This window comes from Saccopteryx leptura, chromosome 8 (genome assembly GCF_036850995.1).
Source record: "Saccopteryx leptura isolate mSacLep1 chromosome 8, mSacLep1_pri_phased_curated, whole genome shotgun sequence".
NCBI classification, from domain to species: Eukaryota; Metazoa; Chordata; class Mammalia; order Chiroptera; family Emballonuridae; genus Saccopteryx; species Saccopteryx leptura.
The window spans coordinates 30,977,335-30,991,499 of NC_089510.1; the positions used below are offsets into that span (position 1 = coordinate 30,977,335).

Here is a 14,165-nt window from a genome sequence, read left to right on the forward strand (position 1 = left end):
AGCCTGACTTGAAGAAAACCAGCTTGAAGCAGGTACCATACATAATTGGAAAGAAAAGGGCAGTTGCTGTACAGGGGTGGACAAAGGAGGTTTAATTACCAGCCATTGTTATCGAAATGATAAATCGTAAGTCTGGAGACAAAATACACTGCTCACAAAAATTAGGGCATCCGGGAACGTGCAGATACTCCAGGACTTGCAGCCTTTTGTATGGTGCATTTTCACCAATGAAATAAAAGTTGGTTTTGCACCTCACTTGCATAATTGAACAACTTTCTTTGACTTGTTTGTTTTTCTGATGTTCTTGTTTAATAAAAAAATCAAGTGCTTCTTTATTGCTTCATATTCATTTTGAAATATCCCCTTATTTTTGTGAGCAGTATAATACGAAGACAAATAATACAAATAAATACTACAGTAGTTAATAAATAAGGATAATATCAGAGTAAACTCTGTTTTGCGTACTCACAACTGTAAACCTGCTTTCCCTCCCCGTATATAATATGGGAGAAGTCTAGCTGGGCAGAATTTCACTGAAGGGTCACCCTGTTGATCCGAGTGTCCTCAGCGGGCGATATTCAAAGATCCTAAACAAAGGACTCATGCCCTTCTTCCCTCCCTCCCTTCCTTCCTCCCTTCATTCTCCTTTAAGATTTTTTGTTTTCAGATAATTTTAGACTCAGGAGTTGCAGAAATAGTAAAGTTCCCATATAGCCTTTACCTATACAGCTTCCCTTTTGCTGACATCCTAATGTAACCACAGAACACTTACCAAAACTACGAACTTAACACTAGTACAATATTTATAACCAAGCTGTAAAATTTATTGGGATTTCATCAGTTTTCCCACTAATGTCCTATTTCTGCCCCAGAACCCAGTGCAGGATCCCACATTGCCTTTAGTCTCCTCACAGGTCCTTAGTCTTCCCTCTGACAGTCCTCAGTCTCTCATTATCTTCCGTGACCTTGAGCCTTTCGAAGAGCATGGGTCAGATATTTTTTAGAATATCTCTAACTTTGGGTTTATCTAATGTTTTCTTACAATTAGACTGAGGTTATGCATTTTTGGAAGGAATAGCACAGAAACAATATTGTGTCCTTTTAAGGGGCGGCATGATGTCAATACGCTTTGCTGATGATGTTAACGTTGGTGTCCTTCAAAGGGGACACCTTCAATACATAATATTCATGTGCATTGCTAAGGACGTTAACCCTGAAAGCTTGGCTAAAGTGGTGTCTGTCAGGGTTCTTCACTGTAAACTAATTTTTATTAATTTGCTTATTTTTAAACTTATTATCTGTATCTTTGCATTTACTCAGTATTCTGGAGATATACTTTGAGGCTGTGGTAAGGTAAATAATCACCCCTCCTCCCCCATATCTAGATCCCAATCCCCCAGATTTGTGAATGCTACCTTATATGGCAAAATAAACCTTGCATGTGTGATTAAGTGAAGGGTGTTGAAGAGAGATTATGTAGATTTATCTGAGTGGTCCGTAAATGTCATGACAAGTGTCCTTCGGAGATTTCATACAGAAGGCAGAAGGCAATGTGTAGATGGAAGAAGCAGAGACATTTGAAGATACCACGCTCTGGCTTAAAAATGGAGAAAGAGGCCCTTAGCTCATCTAGAAAAGGCAAGGAAACAAATTCTTTCCTGCAGCCTCCAGAGAGAGAGGCGCTCTGCTGACACCCTGGGTTTGGCCCAGAGATACGGATCTTGAACTTCTGACCTCCAGAACTGAGAGAGAATAAATTTATGTTGTTTTGAGCCACTGAACTTGGGTAATTTGTTACAGCAGCCACAGGAAATCAACACAGAGACCACATAAACATTCTGTTTCTACTTAAGCTTCACCCACTGACTTGAGTGTGCATCAGTAGATCTTACATGCAGCCATTGTTTCCGTGGTGTTCCAGTGGTGATTTGCTGTTTGTCTCATTCTTAACACATTTGTTATTTGGAATTTTCTTTAAGGAAGGGTTGTCTATTTTTTTCCATTTATTTACCTATCAATGTAGGCTCCTGATTATTTATTCATTCTTTGGGTTATGATTCAATTCAATCATCATTTTTTTGTTTGCTGGTTTTTTGAGCACTCCTTCCTGGCACCACAAAGTATTGATATTTCAGGCCCATCTCGTATTTTTTTTTTTTTGTCCTGGGCTTGAGTTCCTGGTCTCTCTCCTTTTATTATTTCATTTATGAATCTTATATTTTGGAGGGTCTTTTTTACTCTATGAAATTTTATTATTTATATATTAGTTAAATGATTTTTCTACAAGGTAAAATTATTCTAAGGTACATATTTAGAGTCTGGTGGATTGCTTGAGATTCCCAGTGCTATCACCGTGCCTGGGTGTAATTCCAGGCAAAAGCGAAGCAGCACAATTTTTAATTAGGCTAGACTACCTTATCAAGGGCAAGTGTCTGGTTTCTGACAGTAATTCAACACAACTACTGTTGAATTTTTATAAGAACTATAATGAGGTCCCCAGACTGTCATAGCCTCATCACGCCTTAGGGACCTTGATGGCTTCTAACTTCATCAGCTAAACTAGAGCTCATGTTTATTGGAAGTTTAGGATAGGACTACAGCTTAACAGTAATAGAGTGAATATTAACATTGTTATAGCTCTCTCCTCTGTTTCTTTATCTATTGAGATGTATCACATATAATGGAGCACAGAGATCATAAGCATATAGTACATAGTTTTACATTTGGACATTTCTGTAACTGTGGTAGCCAGATTCTGAGGTGACGCCCAGTGATCCATGCCCTTATTAATCCCTTCCCTTCAATTATATGACAAAATTGTCTTTAAAAAAAAAAGATTATCCTGAGTAGATCTGACCTAATCAGATAAACCCTTGACAGAGACCAGTTTCTTCCTGAAGAAAGTGTGAGAAGGATTCTTGTGAGGGGGAGTCTTGGTTGCTGGCTTCAAAGATGGAGGAGGCCACGTGGCGAGGAATGTCGGCAGCTTCTAGGAGCTGAAGCGCATTCCCTGGCTGACAAGGAAATAAGACACCTGGTTACCAGGAAAGGAAAGGAAGCGTCTTATATCCACAAAGGACTGACTTTGGCCAACTTGAGCGAGCTTGGAAGCAGATTCTTCTCCAGAGACTTCAGTCAGGGATGAGCCCTGCTGACATCTGATTTCAGCCTCGACACCCGAGCAGAGAACCCAGCAGTGCCACACGCCAGATTCTTGGCGGACAGAATCGTGGGGTAAAATCAGGTGGGATTCAGCTGGTTTGCACCGGTTTGGCAGAGCCGACACCTAATTCTTCGTTGAGTTTGGCGAACCGGTTGTTGAAATGGCACTTGTCATCAGGGTTCTAAGGTGGGCGCCTGGGCAGCCAGCCAGTGTGGAAATCACAAATTGCATCCCTTACTCTATTTTAACGTTCATCTGCACAACAGTGTATTCTAAGCGCCTGTAGTGATGTTCATTCCATCCATAGGTGCAGGTGAAAAAAAATTCCAAGTGAGGACACCAATCAAGAAGCAATATGAAAGTATCCTAAGTAACAGTTTTATTGTTTTTTGTTAGGTTTTTTTTTCATTAATATTTTAAAACTCTTATCACATAATCTAGTTTTGTGTACCTCTTTTATTGTTCCAATTTAAATATTTAATGCATGAAATAATAAACTACCGTTTGGTATATCATTTTTTTATACTTAAAATGGTCATTAGGGCAGAGAACCAGTTATTAAATTATTTGAACCCCACCACTGGGTACAATGCCCCTTGTTTTAAAGCACTAAATCTGTGGTGCTGTGTTACACAGCAATAGAAAGCTAATAAATCATCATCTAGATTAAGATACAGAATGTTTAGAACATAGAGTATATTTCCTGCACTCCAGTGTAGCCCGTTACTATTAAAAAAAGGTGCTTTCACATTATTACGGTATTGAATTTTTACAACCCTTTCAAATAACTACTTACTCACTTTATATGATAGATAACGGTACCAAGGTGCAGGTCCAGTTAACTTAGAAAATCAGAGGGCTCAGATCCTACATATAAAATCCAACTACTACCCCATGTGGGGGAAGGAAGCCCCTTCCCCACTGTCTCAGTAATATAATGTATGTCTTGGTACACAGGACCACCTCACCACTGCCTGTCTCCTCAGCTGAGAACCTTTCGCAAGTCCTCTAAAAGATATTTGGACGAGCTAGTCTCTGAGGTCCCTTTCAACATTCTCTGAATCTGTAGGTATTTCTACTTCTACAGCATTTTTAACTTTCCTCTTTAAAATGCTTAGCTTTTAAGGAACTAAAACATAAAGAAAAAAAACAAATATCCAAGGTTTTGTAGGGGGAATTCAAGGGTAAGGTCAAAGTCAAGCTGTTGTCATGACTGTGTGGCTAGGACCTTGTCTGATCCCCAGCACCGGGCCGGGCATGCCTCAAAGGTTTGGCACACGCTGTCCTGGTTTCCTTCTCCCAGTGGCGACACCCAAGCTTTCCTCTGCTCACTGTGTCCCCTGGTCATGGAATTATTTGACTTTCTTCTCTGTCTGGTCTTTCTTTCCTGTCATGGACCATCCATTCCTCTTTGCCTGCCTTTTACCGTTTTTCTATGGATAATTCCAGGCCATAAAATTAAGTATACCCCATCCTTAATTCACTCCGTATCTCTCTCCAACTCTCTCTAGATAATTTAGGAAAATTTATCCTGCTTTTTTTTTTCCCTTCTGATTTTATCCCACTTGTGGCCCAGATGGGATGCATATGGCTAATGCATTACCTGCAGTGATACCCTTTGGAGAAAAATTTAAGCTGTGGGCTTTAAAGAGAAGCCAAAGACATTTTAGAGAAGCAGGGATCTTACTTGCAAATAAAAACTATCCCTTTTGATTTGGCATGAAGATCTTTTTATTTTGGCAGATCTTTTATCTGCCTTTACAACCACCTTTGTGTAAACTTTCTTCACCATCTAGATTCAGATAACCATTAAATTGAATAGTAACTCATTTTTATTTTTTAAATTATTTTATTCCACGTGTATAGTACATGAAGGTTATATTATTATATTAGGATTTTATATGTATGTGTGTGTATATATATATGGATATATATATATATATACACACATATTTTTTTTTTTTTAAGAGAGAGAGGGAGGGAGGAAAGAGAGCGAGATAGATGTTGATTCTGTTGTTCCACTTATTCATGCATTCATTGGTTGATTCTTGTCTGAGCCCTGAATGGTGATCAAATCCACAAGCTTGGTGTATCTATCGGGATGATGCTCTAACCAACTGAGCTACCCAGCCAGGGATATGGGTTATATTATTGATTTAACAGGCTGTCTTATCTCAGGTATCTTATGTGAAAATTTATTCTGAGTTCCAAGAAATAACTGACTTTTTTAAACAACTTTTGACTGCTTAAAATCATCCCTTCGTGAGGAAGTGTTTTTGTCTCAGCTGACCTTAAGAGGGCAGTGTAGGTACATTCATTTCACTTTAAAAGTTGATGTGCTGTTGTCTAGAGCTGCAAGTTTAAAGAATTAATGTCAGGTTCAGTAATTGACTTGCTTTGCTTAACTCTCGTAGTAAATATAATTAACATTTGAATAGAAATGGCACTTGTCTCCTGTGTGATAATACACTTTTCTTTATAATATGTATCTGACACAGAATAGCCAAGTCTACTGAATTAACAGTGGCAAAAATTGTAGCTTCAAAATAACTTCTAGTTCCTGTCCTAGGAAATGTTTCCGTGGGCTCTGGGTAGCTACTTGAGAGCTCTCCGGCCCGTGCAGCCCGGGCATGCGGATGTGATTGAGTGAGCTTTGGGCAACGTGACGTGGCAAAGACACGGTTGGCACATGTGGAGAAACTGTTTTTGAATAAGCCAAATCAATACCTGAACGAAGAGAAGGAAGGGCTGTTTCGTCTTGAGCCAGCAGCCTGATGCATCTTTATCCCTTCAATGTCTTCATTCATTCATCCATCCTTCATTTATTCAATAAATATTTTAAGTGCCTTCCAAGGTCTGACATTTGCTATACGTTATCCTTCATTCAGAGTCCCACAGTTTGAAGAACTTAGGCCAACGAATGGGTCAGGAAATGATAGATGTGTGGATGGAGCCCAGCCCAACATGTGACTGGTCCTTTCCCTCAGTCACCGCTTTACCAGTGTCTGTGTGGAGGTGGGTTGTTCTGAATGAGAACTCAGCCCTGCAGGACAAACTTCCACAGCACACGATTCACAAACCTCTCCAGCACAGGCAACCTTGATCCCCTCAATTCTCGTAACAACAAAAGAATATACCTTACTCCCTCCCCCCTCTTTTTTTTTTTTGATAATCACATTTGCCAAATAAAACTTTTAGAAATGCTGTTTACTTTTTTTTTTTTTTTACTTTTTTTTTTTTTTTGTATTTTTCTGAAGCTGGAAATGGGGAGAGACAGTCAGACAGACTCCCGCATGCGCCCAACCGGGATCCACCCGGCACGCCCACCAGGGGGCGACGCTCTGCCCACCAGGGGCCATGCTCTGCCCCTCCGGGGCGTCACTCTGTTGCGACCAGAGCCACACTAGCGCCTGGGGCAGAGGCCAAGGAGCCATCCCCAGTGCCCAGGCCATCTTTGCTCCAATGGAGCTTCAGCTGCGGGAGGGGAAGAGAGACAGAGAGGAAGGAGAGGGGGAGGGGTGGAGAAGCAGATGGGCGCTTCTCCTGTGTGCCCTGGCCGGGAATCGAACCCGGGACTTCTGCATGCCAGGCTGACGCTCTACCACTGAGCCAACTGGCCAGGGCTAGAAATGCTGTTTACTTTTGAATTGAGGCCCTCAACCTGCAAAAAATTAGCAGATGCCTTAGAGAAAAGATTAAATATACACTATCTGTCAAATATTGCATCTTTCTGAGGGAAATAAAACCAAAGCTATTTTAAGTAATAGGAATAATAACAAGAAATCAAATTAAGTGAAAATAGTCACCTAAAATTAAATTAGGGAACTAAATCTTATGAGTCATATAAACATGTAGGTTTTGAATTGTGGTTTAACAAGTGAGACTATGGAATTACAGGATTACGATCGAGGTTTGAACCTTGGGGTGTGTAAGGAGGGGATATAAAACGATTGGTGGTTTTCTGAAGATGGTGGATTTGAATAAGTGTTCGAAGTGAGTAAGTGTACACCTTAGAAAAAAGGCCAGAGAGAAAATGGCTGACACCTTCAGACCTCTGTCTTTGAGAGGCGACATAGCCCAGTGGTGAAGAACAGGGCTTTGGGGCTCACCCACTGGATCGTCAGTTCCTGGCTTTGCCACTCACCTGCTCTGGGGCCCTGGTCCTGTTGCCTTAACTGCTATGAAAGGTAGTTATTTCAATAGGACCTACCTTACAGGGTTACCATGAACGCCTTATGAGGGAATACGTTCAGTTGCTTATAGCAGTGTCTTGTTGTCTGGTACAAAGTAAACTGGCAAGAAATACTAACCTTTCCTGTCTGTTTGAGACATGTAAAGCGTGTTGTTTCCACAGTGGCATCTTCCAAGGGAGGTGGGCACCAGGACGTGGACCCTTCCTCTGAAAGGTGTCCTGGCACTGTGTTACCATGAGGAGCGAGGCGACAGCCATGCATGCACACTGCTGATGTATTTTTTAATATTGTTTGTTTCGCATAAAGACCTTCTGAACCATTTGTATTGTGCGGAATAATTATTTAGACTGTATGTTACTGGTTTGGTTCTCTGGTGGTTTCTGAATTAGTATTTGATTTTAAGACCCATGGGTTAAATCTTCCCTTTTAATGGGCTGACAAACAGTGGACTATTACTCAGCATATATAAAATGTGAATTGCCTCCCAGGCGTTTGGATGAGAAACGTCTCCTACTCTGGGATGACGCTGGACAGTGCTTGTATCTACACGTTTCCTGGTTGCTGTGTGCCTTTCTTTTTGGCTTTGATGAAAACATGCATAATCAGAGGGAATGCTCAAAAGAAAAAGTTCCCTTTCCCCCTTCTGCCCACCAACATCCTCACAAGCATTTCAGATCTTCCCATTTCTGTGCAAAGGGGAACCCTTTGTAACAGGGGAAAGTTTGGGTTTTCTCTGAGACGCGACAGCAGAATATGTTCCCTGGGTGTTATCAGACTAACAAATATGGGGCATAATTGTGTTTCTTGGATCATTTTTCATGCATGGTTTGTTGGAGAATTTCAGAATATCTCATTTTTTTTTCTTTTCTTTTCAGAAACTAGGAACCTAGAACTGTATCAAGGCTCAGGAACTTTTCCTTCTGGGCATTATTACAAAGATCAGTGGAGGCCTAGAAACTTTAAGATACGCCAGTTTAATGACCCCGACAACATCACAGAGTGCTTACAAAGAAAAGTGGTTTATTTATTTGGTGACTCAACAATCAGGCAGTGGTTTGAATACCTAACTACATTTGTTCCAGGTTGGTATTTTGCTTTTTGTTTCATAACTCTTTCAAACATACGTGGAATCGTGTCCTGACTGGAGAGCTCAGTTGGTTAGAGCATCGTCCAGAAACACAGAGGTTGCCGGTTCTGGCCCAGTCAGGGCACATGCAGGAACCGATAGATGTTCCTGTCTCTTTCACTGTCCATCTCTCTCTAAAATTGATAAAATAAACATTAAAAAAATACACAAAGTTAGCTTTGAAATAAGCAGACTCACTCCGGTTCCTGAAGAAAGGTATCAAGTGAAAAAGCAGTTATTTCTATAGGAATAAAGAAGTACCCTGACTCTGGAAAATATGTGTGATAGTTTTTGATCATTGGTGGAGTTGTGCTAGATTGATGGAAGTCCTGGGTTCTAGTTGAAGCTTATAGTACTGATTAGCTGTGTGACCCTGCGCAAGACATTTACTTCTGAAAGGGCTTCAAATGTAAATTTTAGAAGGAAAAGAGGAAGTCGATATGATCCCAAAATGTGAGACATTAATTCCAGTTTTTATTTTGCTTTGTTTTTTTTTTCAAAAGAGACATAGTTGAGTTCTAGTCAATTAAGCATAAATTAAAAAATCAAGAGAAAGGAAATCATTTGTATGGCATGATGATAGGTATGGTTTGATGTTAACCGGACAGGACCTTCCAGGAGTTAGTTGTTTGATTCTTCATTTTAATGACGTAGTTTGGTATTTCCATTCATAGCAATGATCACATTGTCTTGATCGTGTTTCATGGTGACCTTTGCAGAGATTTTCACCTGATAAATCTTAGTGTTGGTGCTTGATTTTAATCAAAAGAAAGAATGGCAGGTTGAGCTCTTCTGTTTAAATGGGGTTAAATGCTAAGTAGCAGTGAGGTAGATAGGCAGTCTAGAAGAGGAGCCTGGGTCTGCAGGATGAGGGGAATAGTATAGTACAATTATAGTTTGATGTCACTTCTTTGAAATTGACTGGAAACTCCTGAAGGACAAGGAGTGAATTCTCCACTGAGCATTGCTGGCTGATAGCCCCGAAGTGGGGGACTGAATAGGTACTTAGGAAATGTTCATTGAATTGGGTCGCCAGAAGTTACTTAGTCTGTTTCCTGTAAGGCAGTTACAGGAGAATTTAGGAATACGAGACATGCCCTCTTTCCTCATGGGGCATATTAAGTGATGAGTTGTACAGATTTTTAGGAGTAACGAGGAAACAGTAATTCCTGGGATCTTCGGAAGATCTCAGAGGAGCTGGACTTTGAAACACAACTTAGATAAAGGGGAGGGAGAGAATCGAATTCTAAGTTGTGCTGCTGTCTTTGTCAGTCTTATGTCAGCAACTGATGTTATCTCGATTGTAACATGATTTTCCATCCAGAGGCTGAAATTGAAAGTCAAAAGAACAGAGTTGCTTCTTTCTTTGGCTTATAGCAAAAGAGGTATTTTGTTACACAATAGCAAACAGAAGTGTTTTGTTACACAATAGCAAAAGGAGGTATTTAATTACTATTATGTGTTCTTAAAAAAGCAGAAATTATAGCCCTTGCCCTGGAAGAAATATTTATTTGTTAGAACGATAATGTGTAAATATTAAGTTGATTTTCAGATGTTCAACAATCAGTACAAATGGAGATTTCTTAACCTAATAGAGGTAAACAGGTTATTTTGCGTCTGAGGTGTAGACACAGGAACAGAATCTGTCACTGGTGTGGTATTTGTAATGTCATGTTTATGGCAAGATTTAAATAAAAACTATGTTCAAATCAAGGTCCATTGAGGCAAAGAGGGACAAAGTGCAGTCAACTTGACCTTTGTATTTACCTTTTGGTTGTTGTACTATTATTTTAAAAACTATTTTCTGAAACCACCTAGTAAAGAGTAATCGCAATATGTGTGCTTGGTTCGAACACTTTATGAATTTGAGTTTTCCTTGTTTCAGACTTAGTGGAGTTTAAGTTGGGCAGCCCGAAGAACGTGGGCCCCTTCCTCGCCGTGGACCAGAAGCACAACATCCTGCTCCAGTACCGCTGCCACGGGCCGCCCATCCGCTTCACCACCGTCTTCAGTAACGAGCTCCGTTACGTGGCCAATGAGCTGAACGGGATCGTGGGAGGGAAGGACACCGTGGTCGCCATAGCTGTATGGTCTCATTTCAGCACCTTCCCCTGGGAAGTGTATATCCGGCGGCTTAGGAACATCCGACGAGCAGTGGTCCAGCTCTTAGATCGAAGCCCTAAGACGGTGGTCGTTATCCGGACAGCCAACGCCCAAGAGCTGGGGCCTGAGGTGAGCCTTTTCAACAGTGACTGGTACAACTTCCAGCTGGACACCATCCTTCGGAAGATGTTCTCAGGGCTTGGAGTGTATCTCGTTGATGCCTGGGAGATGACCCTGGCCCATTATCTACCCCACCAGCTACATCCAGATGAAATTATTGTGAAGAACCAATTAGACATGTTCCTGTCCTTTGTGTGCCCGTTGGAGACATAGCCTGCCCTGAAGAAGACCCAAGGAATCACTTCCAGTGACCTTTACCATCACCTGCATTACAGAAAGTTCATGAGTGGCCCTGTGGAGGGATGGCTGTACCATTGATATATAAAAAATTTCAAAAATAGCTGGATTTGCCTGACCAGGCAGTGGCGCAGTGGATAGAGCATTGGACTGGGATGCGGAAGACCCAGGTTCGAGACCCCGAGGTCGCCAGCTTGAATGCGGGCTCATCTGGCTTGAGCAAGGCTCACCAGCTTGAGCCCAAAGTCGCTGGCTTGAGCAAGGTGTCACTCGCTCTGCTGTAGCTCCCCAGTCAAGGCACATATGAGAAATCAATCAATGAACAACTAAGGAGCCGCAGCGAAGAATTGATGCTTCTCATCTCTCTCCCTTCCTGTTTGTCCCTATCTGTCCCTCTGTCTGACTCTGTCACACACACACACAAAAAAAAATAGCTGGATTTCACATGATGACTTGTAAGAAGCTTAGAAACTGCAGGTTACATTATACTACTTAGAGGATATTTTCTAGTCTTGACTTAGCCAAGAGAGAACCATTAATAGCATCCACATACTGTACTGCCCTTGTAACCAAAGATGCAAATAAGTGTGTTTCAATTAACTTCTCGTGGAAGGGGAGATCACTGTGCTAAAGAAGTATGAAAAAGGTTCTGACCGAAACAGAAGGGACACGTTTGGCTGGCAGTGGAGTATCTGTAATTTATCCGGCAAAGGAAATCGAGCACAGCTGCATGAACAGCACGGCCGGTCCATCTTCAGCAGGGTGAACTAAGGAGGCTTAGAATCAGTGACTCCTGGAACTCACTGCAGACCTCCATGTCTCAGAGTTTCTCTGGATAATCCACTCACGCTGAATTACTTGAAAAGACCAGTGTCCTTGCTCAGAAGTTCTACTGCGACTATTTATAGTGTCCTACTTTTATCTAGAAAAGAAGCAGAAGGGGAGATGTGAAAGCACTGTGTATAAAGTTTCCATGTTCGGTTGATGTTTGCATTGGGTGATTGTTATTTATTTAATTCAGCTCAAGTTTTACATTATGAATATTTATTCTAAAGTCACCACTTTTGGAACTGGAACGGTGAAATCTATAAATGGAAATCTATTTTTGTGTTGGGAAGTTTGAGCGTTTTAAGAATTGACTTTTGTGTACAGAGTGCTATTGTTTATTATAAAGTTGCGAAAACTACTTCCATCTATTTCAAGTGTTTCTTTTTTTTGGTCGTTATTTTTTCTTAACGGTGAAATGGCACCAGATGTCAAACCTTGGTCCTTGAGTTTAGCTAAGAAAAGAATCCGGAGTCAAGGAACTCAAATACAAGTGGAAATTTCTTTAGAAACTTACAGGAGTAGAAAAAGTGAGCAGTGGAAGAAGTGGGCCGGCCGGGCTGTGTGGACTCAGGAAACAAGTTCCGGAGGCTAACGAAGGGCCCTTGGAGCTTGGAAGAGAGAAAGGAAAGGAAACGTGCCCGGGGTAAGGAGAGGGGGAAAGCACAGGGGTGCTCCAGAGAGAAAGAGAGGAAAGACAGAGCGTGGAACTGGGGAAAGAAGGGGTCTGGGGAAAGGTTCTGGGGTCCTCCAGAAAGAGAGAGCCACACCGGATTCTTCATCTTAAGGGTTTTCATCTGGAGGTCTCAAGGGAGGGTTTCAATAGAATATGCATCAGCTTCCCAGATATGCCCTTACAGGGTCACGGTCTCTACTGATTGGTCTGTGCCAGGGCAGGGGGTCACTAGTAATCGCAGCTGGTCCTGAGGTCAGCTGTGGGTGGCATCACCCTGCCTAGCTTTGCTGCTTTTCTGGTCCTGGAGCTGAAACACAGTTGAGGCCTCGATGTTATCTCGAGTCTGACCAGAACTCTGTCTCTGTGGTCAACAGACCTGAGACTTTGTTCCTAAGGTCATGCGGTCTAAACCACACGATCAGCTATGCTAGGAGAGGAGAAGGTCGCTCTGGGGGCACTTCCCGCCCTATGGGACTTGTCCTCCCAATTTCGCCCCATGCTGGGCACGTGGGGTTCTGCCCGTGACCTTCCATACTTGACCTGTCATCCCTCCTCTACTCTTCTTGCCTAATTGCCTCCTATATCATTTTCAATTGCATACCAAAATTAGAAGTTAAAACCTAATTAGAAATTAAAGTTAGATATTGAAATCTGTGACAGGTATTTCTTGATTTGCGCATAAGGTACATATAGTTCTCTCATGCTTGGAGTCAAAAAGCTGCTATTCCTATTGGCTGTCTTAAATAAATTTTACTTTAAGTTACTTTGAGGCCATTTAGTAAGTACTCTTTTTTTTTTTTTTTTTTTTTTTTTTTGAGCCACAGTAGATTATAGTCCACTTAAAAAAAAAAAATGGGGAAGCTTTAGAACTGAAGACAGATGCTTAAAGCATGGGAAAATACACTCTTAGAGGAATGGGTCAAATAATTTATTTTTTTTTAGTTTAAAACAAAGTCTAGGACTTTCCTTTCTAGCCTTGAGGGCCACCTGCAAGTTTATAAAATATATATCAATGGGGAAAGGAGATTTTAAATTATTTTCTGAATCTGAAGAGGACCCAAGGATCACTTGGAGTATTTGCTAGAGATGCAGAATTAGGGGCTCTGGCAAGGGCCCAGTGATTCTTTTTTTTATTTTATTTTAATTTTATTTTATTTATTCATTTTAGAGAGGAGAGAGAAAGGAAGAGACAGAGAGGGAGAGAGAGACAGAGAGAGAAGGTGGGGAGGAGCTGGAAGCATCAACTCCCATATGTGCCTTGACCAAGCAAGCCCAGGGTTTTGAACCGGCGACCTCAGCATTTCCAGGTCGACACTTTATCCACTGCGCCACCACAGGTCAGGCCAGTCCAGTGATTCTGATGCAGTGGTGGATGCTGCACTTTGAGAAACACTGACTAAGGTCAGAGTGAAGACAGAACTAAGGAAATCATCTTCCTTGTCTATTATTTCAGGTGCTTTACCCATACCAGTTCATTCTGATCATGACCTAGTAGTGCAGGTGATATTAACTTCATTTTATAGATGAGGAACTTTAGTCTGGATTTGAACTAAGGTAGGTGAGAGTCCATAACCTTTTTCAGTTACAACTTGTTGGACTTTTGTAAAGAGAAGTTTTTTCTTTTTTTTTTTTAAGAGAGAGGAGGAGAGATAGTGAGACAGACATCCGCATGCACCCCAACCAGGATCCACGCAATGTTTGACTCACCTGAGCTATTTTTAG

The 14,165-nt window shown here is 41.4% G+C and overlaps 1 protein-coding gene across 1 annotated transcript in view; it reads left to right on the forward strand.

Moving 5' to 3' along the window:
- Positions 1-13,562, forward strand: part of NXPE3 (neurexophilin and PC-esterase domain family member 3) — a 54,767-nt gene extending 41,205 nt beyond the window's left edge. The window contains exons 5-6 of the mRNA XM_066347488.1: positions 8,232-8,438; positions 10,368-13,562. Coding sequence (XP_066203585.1) covers positions 8,232-8,438; positions 10,368-10,918 — 758 coding nt within the window. The 3' untranslated portion in view covers positions 10,919-13,562. The remainder of the gene's footprint in view (positions 1-8,231; positions 8,439-10,367) is intronic.
- The last annotated feature ends 603 nt before the right edge of the window (positions 13,563-14,165 follow it).